Here is a 24,821-nt window from a genome sequence, read left to right as displayed (position 1 = left end):
CTGCTGTGCATATTAGAACAATATTATAACTCATTTAAAACAATAAAAGAGGATTATGGTCTTCTCACCAGATTAATCAGACGTCTCATTGCATTATCATGGGAGCAAATGCATTCACATGGATCGAATCCGCCTTCTGCCATAATTGCACAGATTAACTTGTAGTCTAGGATTTTCCTATGGAAAAAAGAACAAAGTTAAACCTTTTATTGTGTCAGATGCGAAGGAAACTTACAGCAACACCTTAAGGAACCTTAATTACATTCTAAGCTACAATCACACACATTTGTGAAAAAGGGAATTGTATGTAAAAGTTAAATACAAAATTCAAATATGTGACTTCATTCAAAGTGATGTTTACAGATTTCACTGAAGGAAACAATTGCTCCACGCGCATGGGCTACACAATGTCCACTATTTGTATATATGGCGGAGTGCTGATGAGTGCTGTTAGAACTGCAGGTTTGTTGCTGAGGAGAGACCTGCTGTTACAGATTGGACTGCCTACAGTGTAACGCAACCCAAATTAAAATACCCTAAGTCCACGCAGAGTGCCACAGAGTGCTGACGAGTGCTGTTAGCACTGCAGGTTTGCTGCGGATGAGAGATCTGCTGTTGCAAGACAGACTGCCTACGGTGTAACACAGCCCCAATTCAAAAACCCTGGGTCATTGCGGAGTGCCACAGAGTGCTGGCGTGTGCTGTTAGCACCACTGTTAGGCATCCCTGTCGCCCGCAGAGGGTGAGCGTTGACACTTTTTTGGACACGTTCATATACGTACGACCTTAGAAGTAGGGCCATGCAAGGCAGCACAATAAACGATTTTAGCCTACTTAACATGGCACAGGCCCACCCTCTACCGGAATCACAAACCAAAGTCAATATTCCATCAACTAGCACTCTGAGCGCCAATGTATCACTCCCACATAAATCCAAAAAAGCAGCAAAAAATAACATTTAATACAATTCTTAAGGTCTTGAATCAAAAAGGTCCATGTTGAAGACAACAGTGACAGTTCTGCTGACTTTTCCTCTGAACCCACGCAGAAAAATTGTTTCACATCTCATGTAAAGGCAGGCAAATAGCGGTGACACAAATCAATCAGCACTGCTTGCCTTAAACTATGTTTTGTCTTCGTTTGTAACACTGTACGAAAATATTTATACTGAAGTAAAAATCCACTCCGGTCTACTGGAAACCATAAAGAAAAAAAATGCACAATATGTCGAAGGCTGTTGGATGTATGATCCCTTTTTCAGTCAAACCTTAAATCAACACAGAATGGTGAGACGACGGGTTTGGACCCCCTACACATAATAGAACATCTGGCAGTAAGAACAGAGAGAACAGATGAACTGACCTCTCCTAATGAAGCAGCACCAATGCCACCTACAGAGGTGCACCAGGAAAAGATCTCTGAATCAATCGTTATTCAATCAGGGACACAAGGCAATAGCCGTGGGGAAACTTTACTGGTAAATATCCTAACCCAATACTGTTCTGACTGGCAACCAATTCGAACAACAGGTTAGACCAAAAAACAAGAAGCAAACCCCAAATTAGAGGGAAAAAAGACAACAAATTCCACAACCAAAAACAATAGGACATCCTTGTGAAAATTCCTCAGTAACCTGAAACAAATGGGATCTCCGACTACTGAGAATTGTTAGAACCAACAACCGTCAAAGATAATGCTAAGGACAGCAGCTAAATCATTTAGACTCCGTTATTATAAATGAAGTCACACTTGGTGGAGAATCGAGGAAAGAAGATCCAGGGTGAGAATCCTTCTCTGCTTACAAGTCAACACGAACAAAAGGATATCTTGCAGCAATCGATCCAAGCGCTGGTAAATCAAATAGCTTGATCATTGGGGCGGGTGGAACAGCTCCAGACTTGGAACCTGGGTCAAAAAAGTCTTTAATCTAAACAAAGGACCGTTTTTAGCATTTTGGGAGGAGCAGGATCATCCTCAGTGTTTTTTGCATCCAATGGACTGAGGTCTATAAGCAAACAACAAAACAAGGGAAAGGATAAGAGACTAAAACAAGAACCGCCCCCATCGGAGAGCAATCAACCTCATAGGCTGCAACTTGAATGCATATTCAGGGAATGAAAGACCTATGGTCTTGAATAGATCAAACATTTTGGCCCTATTCTCAGAGCTTCCCAATTTAAGAACTATATGGTCACAAGACATTGATCTGGTGGAGTTCATTGATAGACCTACAATTGACAGGGTCACCATAGATATTATTTCTAAGGTTGTATACAATTTCATACTCAAAGAATGTATCCCTCAGACAGCTAGAGTATGATCTTATCCCATAAAATCCAATTCTTGTGAGTGAAGTGTGGAATAGTAACAGTGAAAAGATCAGTAATAAACCGGAGGATATATTGATTTCAATAAGTGTAGGGGGCAAAGGTGACAGCTGTTCATCTGGCTTAACCAGAGAATTTCCACCCCACCAACCTGAATGATTGGTCGTGGTTAGCGTGGTTCAACAAATTATCTGCGTTGTCCAAACTACACTCCTTCACCCCCATTTTATGCCCCATGTTCACTCCGTAACATTATAAGGACGTTTTTAAGGTTGCAGGGATTAGACACTTATTGCTTCCTCTCTATTAATTCAAGCCTGCCATCTTCTATGATATGTTAGGTGAAAGAGTGTTTTCAGATCTCTGCTGCCCAGGATTTGGAGAAGGCAATGTAGGCTAAGGAACAAGTTACTTACCTGTAATTGTTGTTCTCCAGCATGGGTCTGGCATGGATTCACATGCTCATGAATATTCCCTGTCATCAGGATGGGACTCCTCGGTAAAGAAAGAAATCAGTTTCAGTTTCGGTTCTGAACAGTCTTTCTACTAGTAACCAATCACTGGTCTCTGGGTCATACAGCCCCCTGCCAATGACTACCCTCTACCTAAGCCCCTCCTCTGGCAGCCATCTTCAGATTTGGTAGCACGTAAAGTGGCAGTAGGACCAAGTGAAGAGCCGCAGAGGGGTAGGAGGGAGGGTTCGCATGTGAATCCATGCCAGACCCATGCTGGAGAACAACAGTTACAGGTAAGTAATTTGTTCCTTCTCCAGCATGGGGTCTGGCATGGATTCACATGCTCATGAATATAAGAATACATAGCAATACACACGTGCACAACCACGGGAGGTGGCAAGGCTCAACATTAAGCATTTCATCAACTCAACATTAAGCACTCTTACCTCCTCCCCAGGCCCACCATCAGGCGAACAGGTTGCGCAGCACTGCCTGGCTGACCCGGGACTCCTCCCTGGAATCCCGGTCGATGCAGTAGAATCTCATGAAGGTGTGCGTCGACCTCCACGTAGCAGCCCTGCAGATGTCCAGCAGGGGTATGCCAGACAGGAACGCCTTGGTAGCAGCGATCGCTCTGGTCGAGTGGGCTCTTACGGCCGGGCAACGGTCGATTTGCCAACTGGTGACAGTGCATGATGCAGCCAGAGAGCCATCTGGAAATGGAAGCCTTCAAGAGGGCCTTCCCTTGGTTCACAGGTCCAAAGTTCACAAACAGTTGTGATGTCTTCCGAAGGCTCTTCGTGCGGTCCACGTAGAACTTTAGCGCTCTAGCTACATCCAGTGAGTGCAAAGTCCTCTCAGCCGGCGACGAAGGCGATGGGAAGAAGACAGGTAATACCAAGGGCTCGTTGAGATGGAAGTCTGATGGCACCTTGGGCTTGAAGGAGGGGTGCATCCTCAGCACCACCCTCGTCTCAGGTCAGGTATGGAGGTTTACAGGAGAGGGCCTGGATCCCTCCCACTCGTCGTGCGGAGGTGATGGCCACAAGAAACGCAGTCTTCCACGAGAGGAACTTCAATGGTGCCGAATACAGAGGCTCGAATGGCGGCCCCATGAGCCTGCTGAGCACCACATTGAGCTCCCACGCCAGGGCTGGAGCCTTCACTGGCGGGAATGATCGGAACAATCCTTTCATAAACTCCTTCACCAGACGATGGAACCACAGATATGATCGTCCTTGAGTTCTGGTGTAGCGGGAGATCGCTGCTAGATGTATCTTGATGGAGGTGTGCGCTAGCCCCGCCTTGGCCAGCGACAGTAGGTACGGCAGCACCTGGGGGGTCGTAATCCGCAGAGGGTTAATCTTCTGTGCATGGCACCAGACAGAGAACCTCTTACACTTCTGTCCATAGCACTTGAGAGTCGAGGACGCCCTGGCCTTTGGTAGCACCTCCTTGCAGTCCGCTGGGATATCGTACCCTCCAAACTCTAGAGCTGCAGGAGCCAGGCCTGCAAGTTCAGCGACCCGGGGTCGTGTAGGATGGCGCCTCCTTCTCTGGCGAGGAGATCCGCGTCCGTCAGCAGTTTGACTGGGGGGGGGACGCTGACATGTCCAGAAGGTCCGGGAACCAGATCTGTCTCGGCCACGCCGGTGCAACGAGGATCATCCTGCACCGGGACCGAGTTGGTTGATGAGTCGCAGCAACGGCAATGGTGGGAACGCATACAGGAACAGGCCGTCCTAGGGGAATTAGAAGGCATCACCCATGCTCCCGGGCTGGGGAAACCTGCTGGCGAACCTCCGACACTTGGTGTTTGTCGCCGTCGCGAATAAATCGATCTGGGGATTGCCCCATCATTGGAATAGCAGATACACTTGATCCTGTCGTAGCTCCCACTCGCACAGCTCCCTGCCGAGTGAGTCGGCGATGGTGTTCTTTATTCCTGCCAGCTGGAAGGGTACCAGAAATATCCCTTGGGCGACGGCCCAGTGTCACAGATCCTGCGCCTCCTTGGATAGGGCTGGGGATCTGGTACCTCCCTGCTTCCGGATATAGAACATCATGGTGGTGCTGTCGGTGAAGATCCTCACCACCTTGAACTTGAGGGACAGAAGGAACGACCTGAGGGCCCAGAACACGGCCCAGAGCTTCAGTACGTTGATGTGGAGTGACCTCTCCTCTGGGAGCCAAAGGCTTCTTGCGTGGAGATCTGCGGTGTGCGCCCCCCATCCCTCCAGGGAGGCGTACGTTGTCACCGTCTCTTGATGTGCCGGGGTCTAGAAATCCATACCCACCGCTAGATGCGCGTGGGTACCCGACCACCGGATTGCTTGCCGAAAGGTCTTGTTGAGCGAGATCCTGTCTTCGAAGCTGCCCGCCGCTTGCATCCAACTGGCGTCGAGGAACTCCTGCAGTGTCCGCAGCGGCAGTCTGCACGGGCGCACTAGAAAGATGCACGAGGACATCATGCCGAGAAGGGACTTGATGGACCTCACCCTGGCCACGTCCATGGTCAACAGGCGCTGCACTTTTCCCATGATGGCCTTCGTCCTTTCCTCCGACGGCAGGCCAGTCATGCTACTGTGTCGAGCTTGGCTCCCAGAAACAGTGCGACCTGCAACGGAACCAGGTGGGATTTGGCAAAATTGATGGAGAATCTCAGGTCCGTGAGCAGTTGGACGGTCTTCGCTGTGTGCCCGACGGTGTGATCTCTTGTCTTTGCTCGGATGAGCCAATCGTCCAGGTAGGGATAGCCGTGGATCCCCTGCAGGCGCAGCTGCGCCGCCACTGGTGAATACCCTGGGCGCCGACTTCAATCCGAAAGGAAGGGCCTTGAATTGGTAGCGTCGTCCTTGGACTACGAACCTGAGAAACTTTCGATGTCCATTTAGAATGGGGATGTGAAAGTAAGCATCCTCCAGGTCCAGCGACGATAGGAAGACGCCTTCCTCCAGCTGCCCCAGCACATGCTGGAGGGTGACCATCCGGAACTTCTGGGCCTTGATGTACTTGTTTAAACGACGAAGGTCCAGGATGGGTCGCCAACCGCCGGTCTTTTCTTACGAGGAAGTATTGAGAGTACACTCCGGAGCCCTGGAGCCTCTTTGGGAAGAGCTTGATGGCTCCTTTCTTCAGCATCACCCTTACTTCCAGCAGCAGTAGTGGTATGTGGTTTTCCTTCCTAGCCACGGGTGGAATGTGGGGGCACTTCTTTAGAAACTTCTTTAGAAACTTGAGTGTGCCCGCGGGCCAGGGCATCCAACACCCATCAGTCGGTGGAGACGGACTCCCACACACGGATGAACTTCACCAAGCGGCCTCCCACCGGGGTGCTCAGGTGGGGGCCCGACGCTACGGCCGGATCAGTCCTGCTTGGCAGCAGCCTTGCCGCCTTGGCCTCCTTGGCGACGCCGACGAGATCCTCCTGACTTGCCGCATCCTCTGTAGGCCTCCGGCGACAATGAGCGGGCCGCCTGGCGGTATGTCGAGGAGCTGCCGCCGAATCCATTGGAGGCACCTTACTTGCCTCCGGAGTTCCAAAAGGGCGGCCGTCTTTGCTGCAAAACCCCCAAGGCCAGCGCTGTCTCTGTGTCGGCCTTGATGGCCTGCAGCGATTCGTCCACTGTCTTGCACGTCCTGGCAGAAATCGGTCACCTTGAGCCAACCACGCCGTCGAAGACAAACACTGTTGCCCAACTGATGGAAACCGGTGTCAGCAATATCTGTGGCCACCGTTATGGCGTGGTCCGACGCCACCTCGCCTTCCTGCAGGATCTCCAGGGCCTCCGTCCTCTTGTCGTCCGGGAGGAAGTCCAGCAGAGGAGCGATCTTAAACCAAAGCTCCCTGTCATAGCGGGCCACAATCGCTAGGGCGTTGGCTGCTTTAATCGTCGTCGCCGCCGACGAGATGACCCGTCGCCCCATGGCGTCCAGTTTCTTCCCCTCATCGTCCGGGGAGGAGGTTGAATTCGAAGCCGTAGCCCCTGCCGCCACCTTCTTGGCTGCCGCCGCGACGACGACGACCGAATCCGGGGTCGACTGCGCCCTAAGGCAGAGAGGGGTGGAATCCGGAACCTGGTACTTCTTCTCGTACCGGTCTCTCTTGGCAGGGGTTGTGGATGGGTTCTTCAGGAGCAACAGCCCCTCGTCCCAGATGTCAAGTAACGGGACCGAGAGGACCGTCTTCTTTTTGGCCGTTGATAGAGGAAACCTTCCTTCTTCTGTTGTTCGGGGTAGAGCTGGAAGAGCTTGGATGCCCTGGCAATCATGGCGTGAAAGGAGCCAATTTCGTCGGGCAGGGAGGCCCGAGGGGGTGGTGATGGAAGGCCCATCCCGTCATCACCACCATCGTCATCTGTCCCCGTCGTGGCCGTCTCTGTACCCGTGTCCTCCCTAGGATCAGGGGAAGGAGATGAAGGTTGTGAGGGCCGCGACGGTTGGAAGGGTGAGGGGGGTTGAACTCTCCTCTGCTTGCTTGGAGGGCTCCCCGATGGGCTAGGCTCCGCTGGATTATCCGTTGGGGGTAAGGGCAACCTCGTCGTTATCTCCGTACATAAGGCCTGGATCGCCATTAAGGTGGCTCCTGAGTTGTCCCGTGGCTCGGGTACCGGCTGCGACGGAATCCGCCTCCACAGGAACCTCGTCGGCACCACCGTCGCTCTCTTCGTCCGCCTTGTCGGGATCCCTCCCGTGGGACCGGACCTCCTCGAACTTCTTGTTGAGGATCTTAACGACTCCAGCCAGCTCCTCCTCAGAGGCTGTATCCGTGTCCGTGATGGCCACCAACCCCCCCCTCTTTTTCCACTGGGGTTCTCGCGGGGGTCTTATCGATGGGCTGAAAAAGAGGATTCCCTCCGCGGTGGCAGGGAAACTCTGGGCCCCAAGGTCGCCTCCACTGGGGGAGCCTCTACAGGCTTCGCCAGGGCCGCCACGACTCCCTCGATAGAGGCCTTAGCCGGGTGAATCAAAGCCTTCACGACTTTGGGCACGCTTGAGGCCTTCACTTGGGGGGGAGGGTCACCGCCTCGCTCCCCCTCAGCTACTTCCGTCGGGATCGACCTGGCCTTCTCCAGAAGCTTATCCGGGTTGTCTGATTTTCTCTTCCCCGAGCCACAGCGTTGGCTCGTGGTTGATGGCGTTGGTGAACGCGCGCCCTGCCTGGCAGCCGAGGAGCCCGACCGTTCGGCACTCCCGGTGCCCACGGACTCGCAGTGCTTAGCCTTCTGTTGGGCACCCGTCACCAGAGCGCCCTCAAAGGACTTAGAAGACCGCTCGGACCTCTTCTTCATCTCACCTACCGCTGGGCTCTTCCCTTCCAGCCAGTTGGTGAGGCGGATCCGCCGATCCCTCATGGTCCGCACCAACATGTTCTTGCAAAACGCACAGTCCTTCTCCACGTGTGTTTTGTCTTCGTGAAGGCAGTAGAGGCATCTAGAATGCTCGCCCTCCTTGAACACATTCTGCAATCCGCATCCAAGGCAGTTCCTGAACAGCTTGGATCCGAGCGTCCAGCTTCCTTTGTCCTGGGCCATGTCCACGGCGTAGGCCTCAAGGTCTTCTGGAATCCTCCAAGAGGCGTAGCTCGATGAAAACTTCGCCCTTGAGGGGCGTAGAAAATTCTGAAACGGGTCCCCGTTGATAGGAAGTAGAAACGGTGGAGCTTGAGGCTCGATTGTCCAAAAAAATGAGATTAAACTCTTTGGAAAAAATAAATAAATAAATAAATAACGCAAAACACAGTAAAAGCTCGAGAGCTATAGCACGAGGACTCCCAACACTTGAACGTGCGGTAAAAATCTGAAGATGGCTGCCAGAGGAGGGGCTTAGGTAGAGGGCAGTCATTGGCTGGGGGCAGTATGACCCAGAGACCAGTGATTGGTTACTAGTAGAAAGACAGTTCAGAAACAAAACTGAAACTGATTTTTTCTTTACCGAGGTTTCCCAGTCTGACGACGGGGAATATTCATGAGTATGTGAATCCATGCCAGACCCATGCTGGAGAATTGTCTACTTTCGTTTAGGTCTGAAAACAATCTTTTAGAGGAAGTGATAAGATGCCTGCCAACTGGACACAAGTGAGAGAAGGTTTGAACAAGGAATTCTGGTTTCAATGCCAATATCTGGTTTGTCTCACAAATTGCCTGCTGTCACTCTACAAGAAGAACCTAGACTAGTCAGTAATATTAATGCAACACAACAATTTCTACATACAGTCTTATCAAATGGTAAGGCTTACATATGAAATATATACAAGTGGTCCAGGCACATCTAATCAAAATGTTGAATAACAAGGCTCACCCCGTCTCATGGTTACAGGTCTTGTGTTAGCAGGGGCAAAATGGAAATAAGGCAAGTTACCTGCTGCAGCTGATGTACCTCTAATACCTTGGGCTGAAACGCCATTAAAATGTGGCAAAATCACAAGTGAAGTTTGTTAACTCTAGAGTAAAGACAGTTGGAGAAGTTTCCTGGAATCTTTTGCTGTGCATTCTCACGTTGAATTAATGGATAAGGCGACCCTGAAAATTAAGGTGTGGGAAGCAACAGCATTCCTTGTAGCTGCACAATGCAGGCAGCTTTTATAAGAAATGAAGTGGTACATACTGTATACTTCATTGCTTTTTGTGCAATTGTTCAAAATACCCAGTCGTCCTCCAAGTGTAAAACTGATCAATGGATCAGGCGTTCCAGCACAGAATTACTTTTGTGGGTGTGGTTTAGGATATGGGCCTTGCCACCTTGCATTTAAAGTAATTTAAAATGTTAGTTAACTCTGTAGAGTTGGACTGTACAATCCATAGGAACATTTTGAGATTTGTGGGTATATAAATGACATGCTGTCGTTTGAAGTACTGTTTAACAGTAAAAGTCCTACCTTGTATTTAAAATAATGAATGTAAAGAATACTTCTAAACATCACAGGTATGCATTGTGTGACATACTTTGCAGTTGGTTCTCCTGGTAGTACTGAGCATGCAGCAGAATGTCATCAAGGCCACATGATAATCAATGGATCAGGCGTTCCAGCACAGAATTACTTTTGTGGGTGTGGTTTAGGATATGGGCCTTGCCACCTTGCATTTAAAGTAATTTAAAATGTTAGTTAACTCTGTAGAGTTGGACTGTACAATCCATAGGAACATTTTGAGATTTGTGGGTATATAAATGACATGCTGTCGTTTGAAGTACTGTTTAACAGTAAAAGTCCTACCTTGTATTTAAAATAATGAATGTAAAGAATACTTCTAAACATCACAGGTATGCATTGTGTGACATACTTTGCAGTTGGTTCTCCTGGTAGTACTGAGCATGCAGCAGAATGTCATCAAGGCCACATGATAAACCCAGCACAGATGCCATTTGCCTGCTTAGCACTGAGCAGCTTCTGTAAAGATGGATAAATGGATTTCTTTATGGGACACCTTAACAGCTGTGAAACAGTGTGTACCTTTGGCACACAGTTTTTGTTCTCACCCTTCGATGGCTTTGGGTATCCTTTCAAAGGTTTCTTGATGCTCTTGCGCATTCAGATTTACTCTTTGCCATTTTAACTTCTTTATGATCTATTTCATGCTTGCACCTTTTGGGCGGCCACAGACCTCTGAAATGTGAGGCCAGAGAGGGAAATGAGTGCTTGCTTCTGAACATCATTTTAGTGCCACCTGTGGGAACTCTTTGCTTGACTTAAGCATAGGCATGCGTTCAATATTGTAAAATAATGCATCACTTTTAACCTTTACTTTTTTTGAAGGAAAAGCTCTAATTTTTGCATTGGTTTAAAACATGCATGTCATTTATTTGAATATAAAAGTGATTGCTTAACACAGTGTATGTGTGTAATGATAAGAAAGAACTCCAAATATAATGTGAATTGGCACCAATAAAACCAATGAGGTTTTGGCTGTTTTTAATATTAAAGAGCATTTTGGGAGGATAAGAATGACCAAAGAGCTTTATAGCTCTCATATAGCGTGTGATAGTTATGACTGAATCACTAAACACCTAAAGCACGCTGTATTTGGTACGCGTTTCCTTTTTCTTTCTTTTTTTTTATCATAAACAATCATCACCCTAACAAAGCTTCTATAAATATCAGGCATATATACAAGTTTGGACATTAAAAACCTTAGCTGTACGACTGGAATGACTGCTAACAGCTCATAATTACTCTAAGTGTTGTGGATCAGCCAGACAAACTTGGTTTTATATTTAAAAAAATGACAAACAGTAAATTAAGAAATAAACTGCAATAAAATGCTGCTCCTCTGGCAATCGGCTGCCCTTGTCCTATTACTAGTCAGCCTTATTGTAAATACGTCTATGTGGGTAGTGCACCAATTGCTCAAGTTCAAAAGTAATGGTGTAACTTTAACACAAATGTTCCTATCGATTGAGGGTGGGGGGGGTGGAGGGACAGGCTGCGCTGGCCCTGGGGGTGTGGTTTAGAGTTTGCTTATGAATATTATGTTGTTATGGAGAAGATCTGGTATTTCTAGTGGAAGGTTATTGGCATGAATGCAATGCATGTACCTCCATGTAAATGGGGAGGGGTACCTCATAACGTGCCTTGTGCACTTAGGCTTCTTTGCATTTGTTTTCCCGTTGCTTTGAATGCTTTTTTTTCCCCCTCGTTCTTCTCCTATGATATTGATACTGTGTGTATGTTGAATGTTGAAAAATCAATAAACGGAATAACAAAAAAAAAGTTCCAATCTATACACTCCACAGTTCTAGCGGTCTGTTCCTCTGTTCCTATCCCCAGGTTTTCTCTTCACCAACAACAGTTGTTGCTTTAACACAAAATGTTCCAATGGCTACAATCCACAGTTCTAGGGGAGTGTTCCCTTCCCCAGCTTTTCTCTTTTCCAACACAACAGTTCTTACAGGTATACATTTTCCTTAAATGTCGCTGAATAACAACAACAACAAATGATGACTTGTATGTTAAGCAACTTAACTTCACCTGGTATACTCTCCTGCCGGATCTTATTATATGTTTCAATTGATAATGTTTACAAACTTAGCTTTGACTGGTATACTCTGTCAGGCCTTTTCTCTTGAGCTCCACTTAATACACTTGCAAACTCCACTGCACCCGATGTACTCTCTTGCCAGGACCTTTCTTTCATATGCTACATTCGACACACCTCCAAACTTCACTGTACCTGGTATACTCTCCTGCCAGGGTTTTCTCTTGGTGCACTTGCAAACTTGATTCCATACTGTATTTGGTGTAGAGCTTCCCATTTAATGCCTGCCTGCTTTCATTATAATGTCTTGGTTTCCCTCCTTGTCAATATTCATTACACATTCTTTGGATTACTTCCTCCTTTGGGGTCTTTCGCCCCATTATTTTTGTTTGCTTACAGTTCCCTGTAACCTCCTGGACATCCAGTACCAGTCTCTTCCTTAGCGTACCTGTTTCTCCAATGTGCAGTGTTCGTGGAGAGGGGCATCTCTTCGTCCAGTTTGTGGCGTTCAGGTTTCTTCAGTGGTTGGCAGCTTTTTCGCGCTTGCTTCCCGGGCAGCTTCTCCCCCGGGATCTCACTTCTTGGAGGCAGTTTACCTCACCTTTTGTTTCCCACTTGGCTCTCCCCCGGTTTCTGACTTCTCGGGGATGGCCGTTTTCGCAGCTGGCTCCATTTCCGGTGATACTTCTCTTGAGCCACAGATGGGCCGGAGCTCTGACGGAAGGTTGCTTTGGGCAGCGCGACCAGGAAATCCTTCTTCCTGTGTCATCCCCTCTCTCCCATTTTCCTTCCTGTGCGGCGGTCTTGGCTCTCCCGGACTCCTCCAGGGAGCGGCCTCTCTTACAGCCATGCTGGATGTACTTTTTGAATGTCCTGGCACCTATAAGCGGTTCCCTACAACTAGACCGCAGTCTAGGTTTCTCACTGCCAGTGATTTCCATTGTTCTATGCAGATTTCTCATCTCAGTACCTTTGTATTCATAAGAGTGGCAGTTAGTTCTCAGGAACTTATGCACAACATAAGGGAGTTGATATCCACAATGGGTTCCCTGGGTGGTGGAAGGGAGTCATGGCAACAGGCCATTAATGCATGGGGAAAAGAAGGGCCATCCCTAGAAGGGAAAGGGAGGTAATGCCATGTCTCATCCGATGATGCAGCACCCCCTTGAAGGTGACCTTCCCCCTATGTGATCCTCCCTGATGTAGCCACACACACGGTCAAGATCAGGTAGCGGCTTCTGTCCCCTGGCCACATGGGAAGAGGCTACCACTGGGAAAGGAGTGATGATATTAGATTCATCACAACACTCTCAGACGTTGCTCAGGATCACACACTTTCATTATGTTGTGATGCTGAATTAAGACCAGTATACCATTTCTCACTTGTCTGCACTTTTTACCAATTCTTGTCCTACAGTGGAGTGCAATGGTCTATTTTGACAATTTAAATGCACCCAACAAAAGAAAATGTGGGATACATTCACCCGATTATAGTCTTTGTTTAACACAGACTTGGAGATTGCTACTCATGAGGTGAAGATAAACAGTCACCAGAGGTCTTTGACATTTGCCCTGCTCCACTCAAATGGCCTAGATGAGGGGTCGGCAATGTGCGGCCCCTTAATGTTTTACACTGCAACAAACATTTAGAGAGCAAAATGTTGCAGTTCTATGGCCTAGGTGAACAGAAAGAGCAGGCAATGGGCTAAAGAATTGCTATCAGGATGTGATAAAGCAAACCTTTTTATCGAAGATAGCCAGGTGCTGTACAATCAATTAAGGCGATCGATCCAGGATCATAGTGTTAGCCTATTGCAAAGCTGCTATATAAGCCTCTGTAAGTTGGTTCACTGTCCTAATTGGAGTACCTAACACCTCTATTGGCAAATGCATTATGCTCTTCATTAGGGATGCTATATAGACCTGCACCATAAGGATGCATTCTAGCTTTATAATTATTGTTTTTGCATGTACATTGTTTTGTTGCACATTAAGTGTTGCCATCAACAGTGTTTATATACACAAATAACCTGAGAGAGAGGAATGGCTGAGTCTGCCTTGCCAGGATTGTGTACTATGATATCGCATATTAACAAAAATCTCTGTAACAAGTATTAAACTCACTGAGCTACCCTCTTTACAATGGTGTCACTTAAACCTATCAATTTGTATTTCACCTTTGATTATTGCATTTGATCAACATATTCCCCAAAGGAATATAAAAATTGTACACAAGTTGGCTATAGTGAATGCAGAAGCTGGAAAAAACTAGAGACATCACGGAATGCATTGTAGGATCAATTGATCAGATCAGAACATAATTTATGGCAACAGCCAGTGCAGGTGTCGCATGAACATCTGGCATGAGCAAGGAGATATATTTCTGTTTAGTAAGTGCATAACAATATGCACTTACTAAATAAATAAATGTTCCGAGATATGCTTCTGCCAATACCAGATCTTGCATTTTGGGGGATAGGCAAAAAGATTGCAGTGAGGCCAAGTATCATATCCTTCAAACCACCAGTAGAGATGAAGTTAACAGTACTGATCTTAGTGTAAAAAAGTGCTCCTTTCCTAACTAGCTAGTGCCAAGCCACAGTCCTGCTTGAGGTTTCATTGTCAGTTGGTGGGAATGAGGTACTAATGGCCCAAGGGAGAGGAGAACATCAGCATGTTGGTGCTAGTAATCAAGCAATGACCCACTCAAACTGGTCTGCTGAAATGCATGCATATATATATATATATATATATATATATATATATATATATATATATATATATATATAGAGGAATTTGTTCATCAGTCTTTGCATATAACTGCTGAGATGGGATCGACAGGGTAAACCACTGCCCCCACAAGGGCAAAGGCAGTTTGCTTCCCTGACAGCACCATCATGATGGCCACTGTTTACTCCCAGCTATAGGAGCAGTAGTATGCAGAGTGTGAGAGGTTGGGGTGGGTGGGATAAGGGTATTCTTTGGCTTGCTAGACAATTCCGCTCTTATCCAGGATACAATCTCTGCCCTGGCTTCTCACAAGTATCACAGGCACAGTGTTTGGAGGTTGGCAAGGACAGGGAGATGGACAGAATCTTGTTTCTATGGCAAGTTTTAGATGAAGATGCAATCTAGGCCCTGCAATGTTAAAAAAAAAAAAAAGTTTGTATATCTGAGTTGTGGCACACCATGGAAAAGAAAACTATGGTTGCCCCCAGTGCATTAGGTTCTCCTTTGGGCTTTTTCTAGAGTGATACACTGAAGTGGTTTCTAGGCACTGGCAAGCTAACTGGGGCATACTTTAGAGGAACTGTTTGGGAAATGTTTGGGAAATGTTTTGGGGGAGAAGAGGTGGCCTTTGTATCTGCAAAATGCCAAATGATTGTACTTTTGAATGTAGACATGTGGATAAGGAAGTTTGATGCAGAGTGAAGCTTCTGTGAGTGCAGGTGTTGCGTGAACATCTGGCATGAGCAAGGAGATATATTTCTGTGGTTTAGTAAGTGCATAACACACAAGGACTTGAACATCCCCAATTGCATGGTATCAGGTAATAATATCCCTATATATATGGTCGCCGTATATAATGTTGCTGGTAAAAGGTTGTCGCGACATTATATAGGTGATATATATGTCTTGAGACTGTTTTTTCTTGCAGCCAGAGTAAGAGGCACTCCCCCGTTCTGTGAAGAAACACCAGGAACTCAGTAGTTTCTCAAAAAATTGTCCTCTATTTATAGACCATGCACAACACACGACTATTAGTAAAAACCACCTAAAGTGTGGTGCTCCAAAAACGTATGGCCCCAATTGACGCGTTTCGCGGTTACCTCACCGCTTGTTCATATATATATATATATATATATATATATATATATATATATATATATATATATATATATATATATATATATATATATGGTTGCTAGGGGTGTCCCTCGCTCCCCTTTAAAAAAAAAAAGGGTTTGGGGGCTGCAGGGGTGTCCCCCGCATATTCCATCTAATAATGTTCCTGCAAATAACTGCCAGTTTATGGCGATTTTTTTTGCATGGCGTTATTTTTGAGGGGACATTATCACATGGAACCCATTGCATAGGCAGCCAAGGATCCCCCTTACTGGTTTATGGCTCCCTCCCTGAATGTCATCAGTAGCCTCTCCCCTTTGCCCTCAAGAACTGCCCCAATACAAGCGAAACATAACCTGCTCATTAGCATAGCTAAATTACCCTCTATAAACCTTCTGCAGGACCTCTCCCATGTCTTCATTACAAACAGCTAGCTGGTCACTACGAAGCTATGTCTACACTCAGCTCAGTGAGTTATGGGCTTGAGCGGGAAGTCTATGTTCACACTGATGCAGATCACATTTTCAAGTCCGAGAGAGGCCAGCTTCTCATTCTTTTGAGATTGATATTTTATCTAACCTTAAAATTGCTAACATTAACAATAGTGCTGTGAGCAGGATAGCAAGCACTATATAAAATGTCTCCATTTCACTTATTTGTATCATGTGCATGCACAGCACCTAGCATTGTGCATTAATTCATAGCAAAGTGAGAGAGACCATTAACCAACACCTGGTGAAAGCTTTTATAGAAATGGGTACGGAGGGCTCCCTTTTCTGCAGCAGCACCTCTGAGCTGGCTGCAGTCTCATACTGCCTAGTCGACGGGTGGCATCTCAGTTTGCCCAAAGTCCCATCCATTTATATTGAATGCTCAACCTAGTTTGACTAGTTTTTGTGTGTGTCCATTGTAGTTTATTTCACAGTGCACAAAATGGGAGTATTTTTGTTGGCAGGTGTGGAAAGTAAGTATTCAAAATACATGTAATTAGCTGTTTTTGGAGGTCATATTGCAATCAGAGTTCCTAGGCCTGAGTGAGTGGACTAGCCAAGCCCTGTGCATGTTTCTGGCTCCCAAGAGCTCCCACTTTTAGCTTTCTCTCCTCACCCTGTTCAGCTGCCCATTGCCCAAAGATACTAAGTTGAAAGTGATGAAAAGGTTGAAAGAATTGGCTTCACCGTTTGCTTATCAAAAGAAGGGTCCAGCTCTGAAGACGTTCAGGGGCTCATTAGACAGCATATTTCCAACTTGCCCAATTTCAATCGAGAGATGGTTGTCCAATACAATTTTTCTTTGAATTAAGGCACATGTAGTCCTGGTTATATAATGCTAGAGGCAGAAGTGCAAGTCTGAGAATGTAAACAAAAAATAAAACCGGGTTTGACATGCATCTCCTGAATGGACCATGGAATTTCTAGTAAGCAGTTTTCAAGTGATGTCTATTGTGTCAGTAAAATATTATGTCCGGTAGGCTCCGATTGTCTATGTGGTCAATCATGTTTATATAATTTCACAGTTCTGTAAAGAGTTGCTTGAAGTTGCCTCTGAGCACTTTGAAATGACTCAAGGCCTGGCCTGGAAAACTCTTCATACTGTGGGCACAGTTAGTCGTGTGGACATTTAATGATATTCTGATCAGATTAAATGTTATAGCCATTATCAAAGACAGAACTAGTAACAGCAGACAATTAAGGCAAGGGAGGAAGCGGCACAAGCCTCTCTGAACAGGCACACCTCTGCGTAGATCACTTAGGGCCTAGGTAACATTCCATGAAAACAATGCAGAAAGGACACATTAGTTTAAAACCAACTATGGCATGAAAGGAGATTTAAACTGCTGCCAAAACATTATTATTCAAAACACTTACACTCATTCTTCGTGTAGATTTTTCAAGAACTAACGGGAATCGACTTCTGTGCTGGGATTGTTAACATCGCTATTACCCGATACTGCAACACACAGGTAATACACTGACTTTTGAATTTCAACTTATAGAATTGGAAAAGTGTTTGATTATAGCCTGACACATAGTATTATACGTTATGTAGAATGTAAACTGACCAGGCATTACGGTGGATAAACATGACGACACACAGTGTATTACAGAATCTGGAAACACACAGGCCTTGACAATACACAGGTAGGAACAAGGATACTTACCCTTCTAACACCATTGGTTAGCTTGATCGGTACCCACTGGTTCCTATACCATGGGGTGGAGACTAACACTATCCTTGACCCGCGCTTTGATAGGTCCACCCACTCTCAGAGTACTTACATGTGCAGCTACCACTATCCAGGAGGGCATGCCGTCACTGAAACTGGTAGATACTTGGAGGACACTACATGCAGAGGAACGATCCTACTCCTATTCATTTGTCCACGATTCCTCCTCCTGCATCGACTTGTGGCTCATCTGTGAGACACTCCTTGGGAGAGTTATGGAAACATATGTTACCATGCACCTACTCAGACCACTCCCCAGTCGTCATCTCCCTGAGATTACTGTCAATTTCTAGGCCACGCAACACCTGGAGATTTAAATCTCTAGCACTACAGGATACTGTATTTGCATCCACCATAGATAAACACGTACGTCTGTTCTTCGTGGAGAATGTGGGATCCAAGTCTTCACCCAGTACATTGTGGGAAACCTTAAGGTCTATATTAGAGGAATAGCACTAGCCTCTGAGTTCAGTGTTCTTAAAACAATACGACATAATCCACGGCAGTGTGAAGAGGACCTTAGAGAACTGGAGCGAGGACCGAAGGCTGATTCCCCCTTCGACCAACCTAACATAAATCAAAGAGGCCATCGATACCTTCAGAATAAGCACAGAGTGTGAAGTAAAAGTTCTTTGATGTCCCAACGGCAGCTAGAAGATAAGCAGAGGGCGACGGACAAGGCAAATTATTGGCTTGCATAGCCCGTCACGGAAACGGCAGTGGATGCATCGCTACTGTGACTGACGCTTCTGGCAACCTAGCACACTGCCACTAGGAGGTATTCACAAATTTCTATACTGTCCTCTACACGAATAAAGACTCATGCATGATAGAGGAGATAGACTTGTTTCTCAATACTCTCCCGCTTAGCCAACTCTCCCAGGACACTAAAGCTCAGCTAGACCTCCCGGTTTTACTTCTCCGATATAACCCAAGCTATCGACCAATTACCTTCTGGGAAAGCTCCTGGATCTGATGGCCTCCCGGCCAAACTATATAAACGCTACAAGAAGATCCTTGCCCTCTACCTTTCACAGGTGTGGCAGGAGTTGCTTGAGACCAGATCACTCCCACCCACCATGCGGGAGGCGGTCATCATGGTGCTACTGAAACCAGGGAAACCTGCTGACCAATGTAGATACTACCGCCCCCTCTCCCTAATAACACTGACGTGAAAGTGTTTGCCAAAATACTTGCTACTCAACTGATGCCAGCCATGCCACACATCATTCATCCGGATCAATCCGGTTTTATCCCGGGCAGGTCCACAGCGCTAAATCTACGACGCATGTTTAACATCCTGGTACAAACAGACCTGAGGTCCAGGCTGTGGCTGCTGCCCTAGATATCCAAAAGGCATTTGACTGTGTCTGGCAATTCATGTATGCTGTATTATCGGGATGCAGCTTCGGCCACGGATTCCTGGATGCCCTCTCCCTCCTTTATGCGTTGCCAGTGGCCAGGATCTGTACTAATGACCTGCTCGCTCCACAGTTCATGATCGACAGGCACTCATCAGGGCTACCCCCTGTCTCTGCAGATATTTGCTATCGTCATCGAAACTCTGGCAGATATGACACGACTACGGCATAGGCACCTAGTGGGTCAGAATGGTGGGAGACCCACAAATAATCTCACTTTACGCGGACAACGCGTTACTGTATGTCCACGACCCACAGAAACACTTGGCACCTGCTATGCAACACATCTTGTACTTTGGGGAACTATCGGGCCTCTGTGTAAACTGCTTCAAATCAGAGTTCTTCCCCCCTCACTGATGCTACTGATCCTCCTCAACATCTCCAGGGCTTCAATGGGCTCCTGAAACTATTTGTTATCTGGGAGTGACATTTGCACGCTACCGTCTCTCGGTATACGACCACAACTACACAGCATATATGATGCAATTAGGTACTAAACTTGCATGCTGGACCCACCTACCCATTACAATCGCCGGCAGAATAGCACTCCTGAAAATGTACATACTCCCTAAACTCCTGTTTTTAAACGTCCCACTGTGGCCTAGGAGGGAGTTATTTCAGGAATTAGATAGCGAAATCTGCAGATTTGTATGGCACTCTGGCGCTGTGCGGTTGAAATGGGAAACCCTAACAACCATTTGACAGAGGGTGTTTCGCTGCACCTAATTTCCAATTGTACTGGCTGGCTGCACAGGCACAGTTCGCGGTTTTCTGGTTCACGGAAGACCTTCCCCCTTACCCCCCCCCCCCATGTACAGCTCGAGAGACTCTCGGTTGGGGATAGCGATCTCTGGTCTCAGATACTCCCTGGTAGGAATGCCTTGACACTGCCAGCATCACAGCGTTGGCCGAGCATAGAATCTGGAGAGAGATAGAGTTACAGCTCCGTTCCACGAAAGTTTCCCCCTTTGTAACTGCGTTCCCTCACTCCCAAGGTTAGATCTAGGCTCCTGCAGGGGTTGGAAACAACAGAGATGTAATACTTTGGGGTCACTGTTCATGGAGGGTAATTTCATACAGGCCTCTGATGTACCGGGACTGGCTCATGGCAGGTCCTTGCAGTGGCTGAAATATGCTGGTTTACACAAAGCTTGGAAGAGACTGTGGGATAGCTTCCCAGCCATACCCAAAAATAATTCTTTTTTGGGGCTACGTGGTAACTCCAGGCGACAACAGCAGGCATGCGTCATCGATATATTGCCTGATCCAGGCTCACGCTCCCATACCACATTGAAATGCACGTTCCAAATGGTCTACGGACCTCCAATTAGAACTGAATGATGACCTCTGGTCTGATATTTGTGCACAAACAAAGTGTCATGTAATTCCCAATTTAGACTAATTCAGCTAAAGGGGTTACACCGGTATCACTATACCCCTGGTCAACTGCATATGTTCTCTAAGGAAGGTACCGGAGCATGCCCACGCTGTTTTTTCTCCAATGCCAGGTATTTTCACATGATATGGGAATGTCCCCCAATTTCGCCAGTCTGGAATGATGTATGTGCAATATTATCTGAAATGATCTGTCATATCTCCTAACCCGCTTTGGCTAGTGTATGTCAATTTGTCGCCTGTGTCTCCTTTTGGCTAAACGCTGTATCTTGCTGTGATGGACTAGCTCACAATCCCCAAACTAAAACCACTGGATAAAGGATATAGTGCGGGCAAACAACATAGAAGACCAATGGGCACATATGCAACCACCCCCAATTTCGACCCATTGACATATGGGATCCACTCAGGACATATCTCCTGCGTACACAAGCCCAACACCCAACTCACCTGTGGTTACACAGCCATTGTGATCCCTAACCGTGAGGACTCGGCCCCCCTCTTCAGAGTCTGATACGTCCCATCCATAGATGTACCCTCGTCTTCCCTATTACTTTTTGTTCATTTCCTTTTTGCTGGTTCTATGTTCAAGATGTACCAGACAAGGTTTAAATGTAAAGGTTACCAGCTCCGACCTGTCTGTCAACAATGTTATCATACTGTATCTGTGTCATGTGTTGCTTAAGTGTACCAATAAAGAAATTGTTAAAAACATTATCAATTTACTGTAGTTCCCATGTGTTTTCTAAATCCCGTCTGTAATATTCGTGGTCGACCCATACTTTCCACACTTGCAGTTAAATGAGTCAAACGTGTTGGAGAATACATTTTGCAATCTGCATCCATTACTGCAATTGGGCGGTAGTTTAGGGGGTCTGTTCGTTAACCTTTTTTAAAAATTGGATCTATGTAAGAGACTTTCCAAGATTTAGGAAAAACTCTGGATTCTGAGATGTCATTACAATACAATGCTAAAATAGTGGCCCAGGTCTCTGGAAAAGATTTGAATAGGCTATTGGCCAATCAATTGGGGCCGAGGGCATGTGAAGAATTTGCACTTTTAATAATTTCCAAAATCTGTTCCCTGATAGTAAGGTACTTGGAGAAGTCGTGGCGAACATCACTAAAATTGAAGGGATAGCCTAAAATAATATTAATATTTGATTGTGAGTAAAGTTTTGTGACATGTATAATCCAAATGAGCTCAGATTCTGGAATTACAGGGATCTCAGCCTAATATTCACCGAAGAATTTCCCCACGACCCAAAACCTCACATCACTTTTTTTGATTAAAATAATGAACATCGGGGGGTGTGGCTTAAGAGCCATGTAAGAGGACCCCCGTCCATCCGACATAGATCCGAGAAAAAAGTGCACTTAAATGTGCCAGTGGCGGACAATAGAAGCAACCCCATGCATGTGAACCCGAGGGGACCTGAAGTCTGAAGACAAACGCCTGGAGAAAGTGAAGGAAAGGTGCCTCTGGCACGAAGAGGCTGAGGAGGGTCGCACTTGCAAGGACCTAAGATGGCAGACGCCATAAGAACAAAGACCTGGACCAACCCTACATTAGCGAGCGGCGCAGGTGATTGAGGCAAAAGCACCGTAACACGGAGGTGTAGCCGTGGCTCGGAACGGCACACCAGCTCAACCTCAGGCCAGAGTCTGAATATTAACCCCAAGCGTGGGTGGATACTAGGGGACCACATCACCCCGGAACAAAGTTCGGAGGAGAGTGCTGCCCGCGCCCCCCACCACCCGCGTGGAGGAGCGTGACTCTAGAAGGCAATCGGCGAGCCTATAAACAGGCAGATAGAAGGCTGGGACGACGAGACTTCAACAGAGCGATGCAGGCAACATTGTTGCACAAAGACCAGGAGCTCCGGTACAGGCCATGCGCAGAAGGCGCGTGTCAGCTCTAGCCGGCTCAGCAGCCCGAGTGCGCGAGGACCTGGGGACAACGTGCAGGGCACAGGCTGGAACGGCCCGCAAGGAAAACACCAGACCCGAGCCCACCCGCGACCAACATCCCGCTTGAGGGAACAGCTGTAGGCACGCACGCACCGCGGACACGCAAGTCCGCATAGAGGCTTGCAGAGCTGATGTAGCGGTCAGCCCCCACACCAGACACTGAAGCAGAAATCAGGGCAGCGCCACGTGATGGGGAGCGGGCCACAGCTGAGCTCCAAGGTGAGGCAATAAAGAAGCAGCTTCAAGAGCTGCCGAGCAGCAGAGCCCTGTTGCAGCACCGATGTGCACACCCAGAGTGGACCCTGTAGCCCAGCTGCCACACGCTAAGTAACACATGTATGGAACCCACAACCAGAGACATCCCATACATCTGTTGTGGAGCCTAACATTATAGGTAAACGGAGCAGCCGGGTGGCTCTGGGGAAGTGCTGAGACCCATCAGCAGGGGTCCACCAACTGGATGAGCTATGGACTACCAGAGGGGAGGTGCCTTATAACGACCATAACAGGGACCTGAGCAGCAGAAGCCCTATAACAAGGATAAAAGGCAGAGAGCACCGGATTAGCGGAGACAGGGACGCCCGGGCAACAATATACAGACAAGGGGTCTAAGAGGACACGAGGCACGAAAGTCTGGCACCAAGGCAGCCCACACATTCGAGATGTCGACCAAAGGGGCCAAATCCAAAGTGAAGCAGTCATCATTGGACATCTTCACTAAACCAAGCCAAGCCGGAAAAGGAGCTAACCCCCGGGTGCGCACCCCACCCGTGGATGAAGAAAGGCAGAAATGCCTCCTTAAATTGGCAGTGGGACCTGCAACAGGGACATCATTGATGAAATGCTTGCAACATCTATTGACTCAATTCAAGATCTGAAAGGGGCATTGTCAGCCTACTTCACCCCACATACTAACAGGCTATGAGTGTCATTTATTTCAAAGCACGAAGCAGGTGAAAGGCGAGACAATGGAGGCTTACGTCATGCACCTTTGCATAAAAATGAAGCACTGTGACTTCGCCATCTATTCTAACACAGACGCCCTGCGGTCGCAAATTATCACTGGTTGTGAGTCACAGACTTTCAGGTGCAAACTACTTAATAAAGCACAAACTCTCGACGAAATCTTGATGCTCACAAGGGCAGAACTGGCAGTAGACACACAGGTCGATAGCTTTAACACAGCCGCACCTACAGAAGCCATACATCGTCTGCAATACGACCAGAGACATGAGGAACCCTTTTGCTATTGATGCGGGTACGAGTATCCACATGAGGGAACCTGTCCCGCCATAGGACAGAGGTGCACTACCTGTGGTGAGAAAGGACATTTCAAGTCGGTATGTCGCTGATCAAGAGAAAGAGGGCGAGACAGGGGAAGGGAATCCACTGCTCGTTACAGACCGAGACCCCCATTCGCAGCACCACAAGCGTCTCAAGCGACTGCCCAATCCCAACACAGGCCAAAAGACACAGAACCAAAAGGAATCAGAATCAGGGGACGACAGATACAGAAAAGATGGGAAGGAGAGGAGAAGGTATGTCACACGCCATCGACTAGAGAGGAAGACACAACGTCACGTACGATATTTGGTAGAACAGTCCCCGTGATAAGCGAACAGATATATTAAAAACTACAGCGGCCCCCCAAAACTCAAACCGGCAACTGTCGACATATACCCGCACGGAGCAACCTCTCGCCTGAAGTGTTTAGGACAATTCGAAGGCACATGCCACTACAAATCGCAGGAAAAGAAAATAGTCATTCATGTGCTTGCTAGGGAAAGCGAAAGCGGATGCATAATCAGCTTCAAGACAGCTTGACATGTGGCTGATACATGTCTTATATAAAGTTACGGTGCCTAAATACATCGACCCAGTGCACAAGATCAAAGAACTGCATCCAAATTTATTCAAAGGAATAGGGAAACTAAGCAACAACAGATTAAACTACACATAGACGAAGGCCTCCCGCCAGAGGCACAGCAGTACAGGGGCATACCGGTCAATATTCAGCGGAAAGTAGAAGAGGAAATATACAAACTGCTTGAACAGAACATCACTGAGCCGGCCACAGGACCCACGACTTTAGTATCACCCAATGTCCCGTGCCAAAGAAGGGATCGGACGCCATCCGCCTGTGCGTAGATATGAGAAGACCAAACCAGGCTATCAAAAGAGAGAGACACATGGCTCCACATATCACG

General features: G+C 47.2%; 1 protein-coding gene across 2 annotated transcripts in view; it reads right to left on the bottom strand.

The window, feature by feature from the left end:
* Nucleotides 1-24,821, bottom strand: part of SMIM14 (small integral membrane protein 14) — an 821,041-nt gene that overhangs the window by 418,885 nt on the left and 377,335 nt on the right. For both annotated transcript variants that reach the window (XM_069631778.1, XM_069631777.1), the window contains one exon: nt 69-177. In XM_069631778.1, coding sequence (XP_069487879.1) covers nt 69-143 — 75 coding nt within the window. In that variant the 5' untranslated portion in view covers nt 144-177. The remainder of the gene's footprint in view (nt 1-68; nt 178-24,821) is intronic.

The sequence above is a fragment of the Ambystoma mexicanum genome, chromosome 6q, assembly GCF_040938575.1.
Source record: "Ambystoma mexicanum isolate Mex_15411 chromosome 6q, UKY_AmexF1_1, whole genome shotgun sequence".
NCBI classification, from domain to species: domain Eukaryota; kingdom Metazoa; phylum Chordata; class Amphibia; order Caudata; family Ambystomatidae; genus Ambystoma; species Ambystoma mexicanum.
The sequence above is the reverse complement of the archived record's forward strand: the minus strand, read 5'-3'. Positions and strand labels throughout refer to the sequence as shown.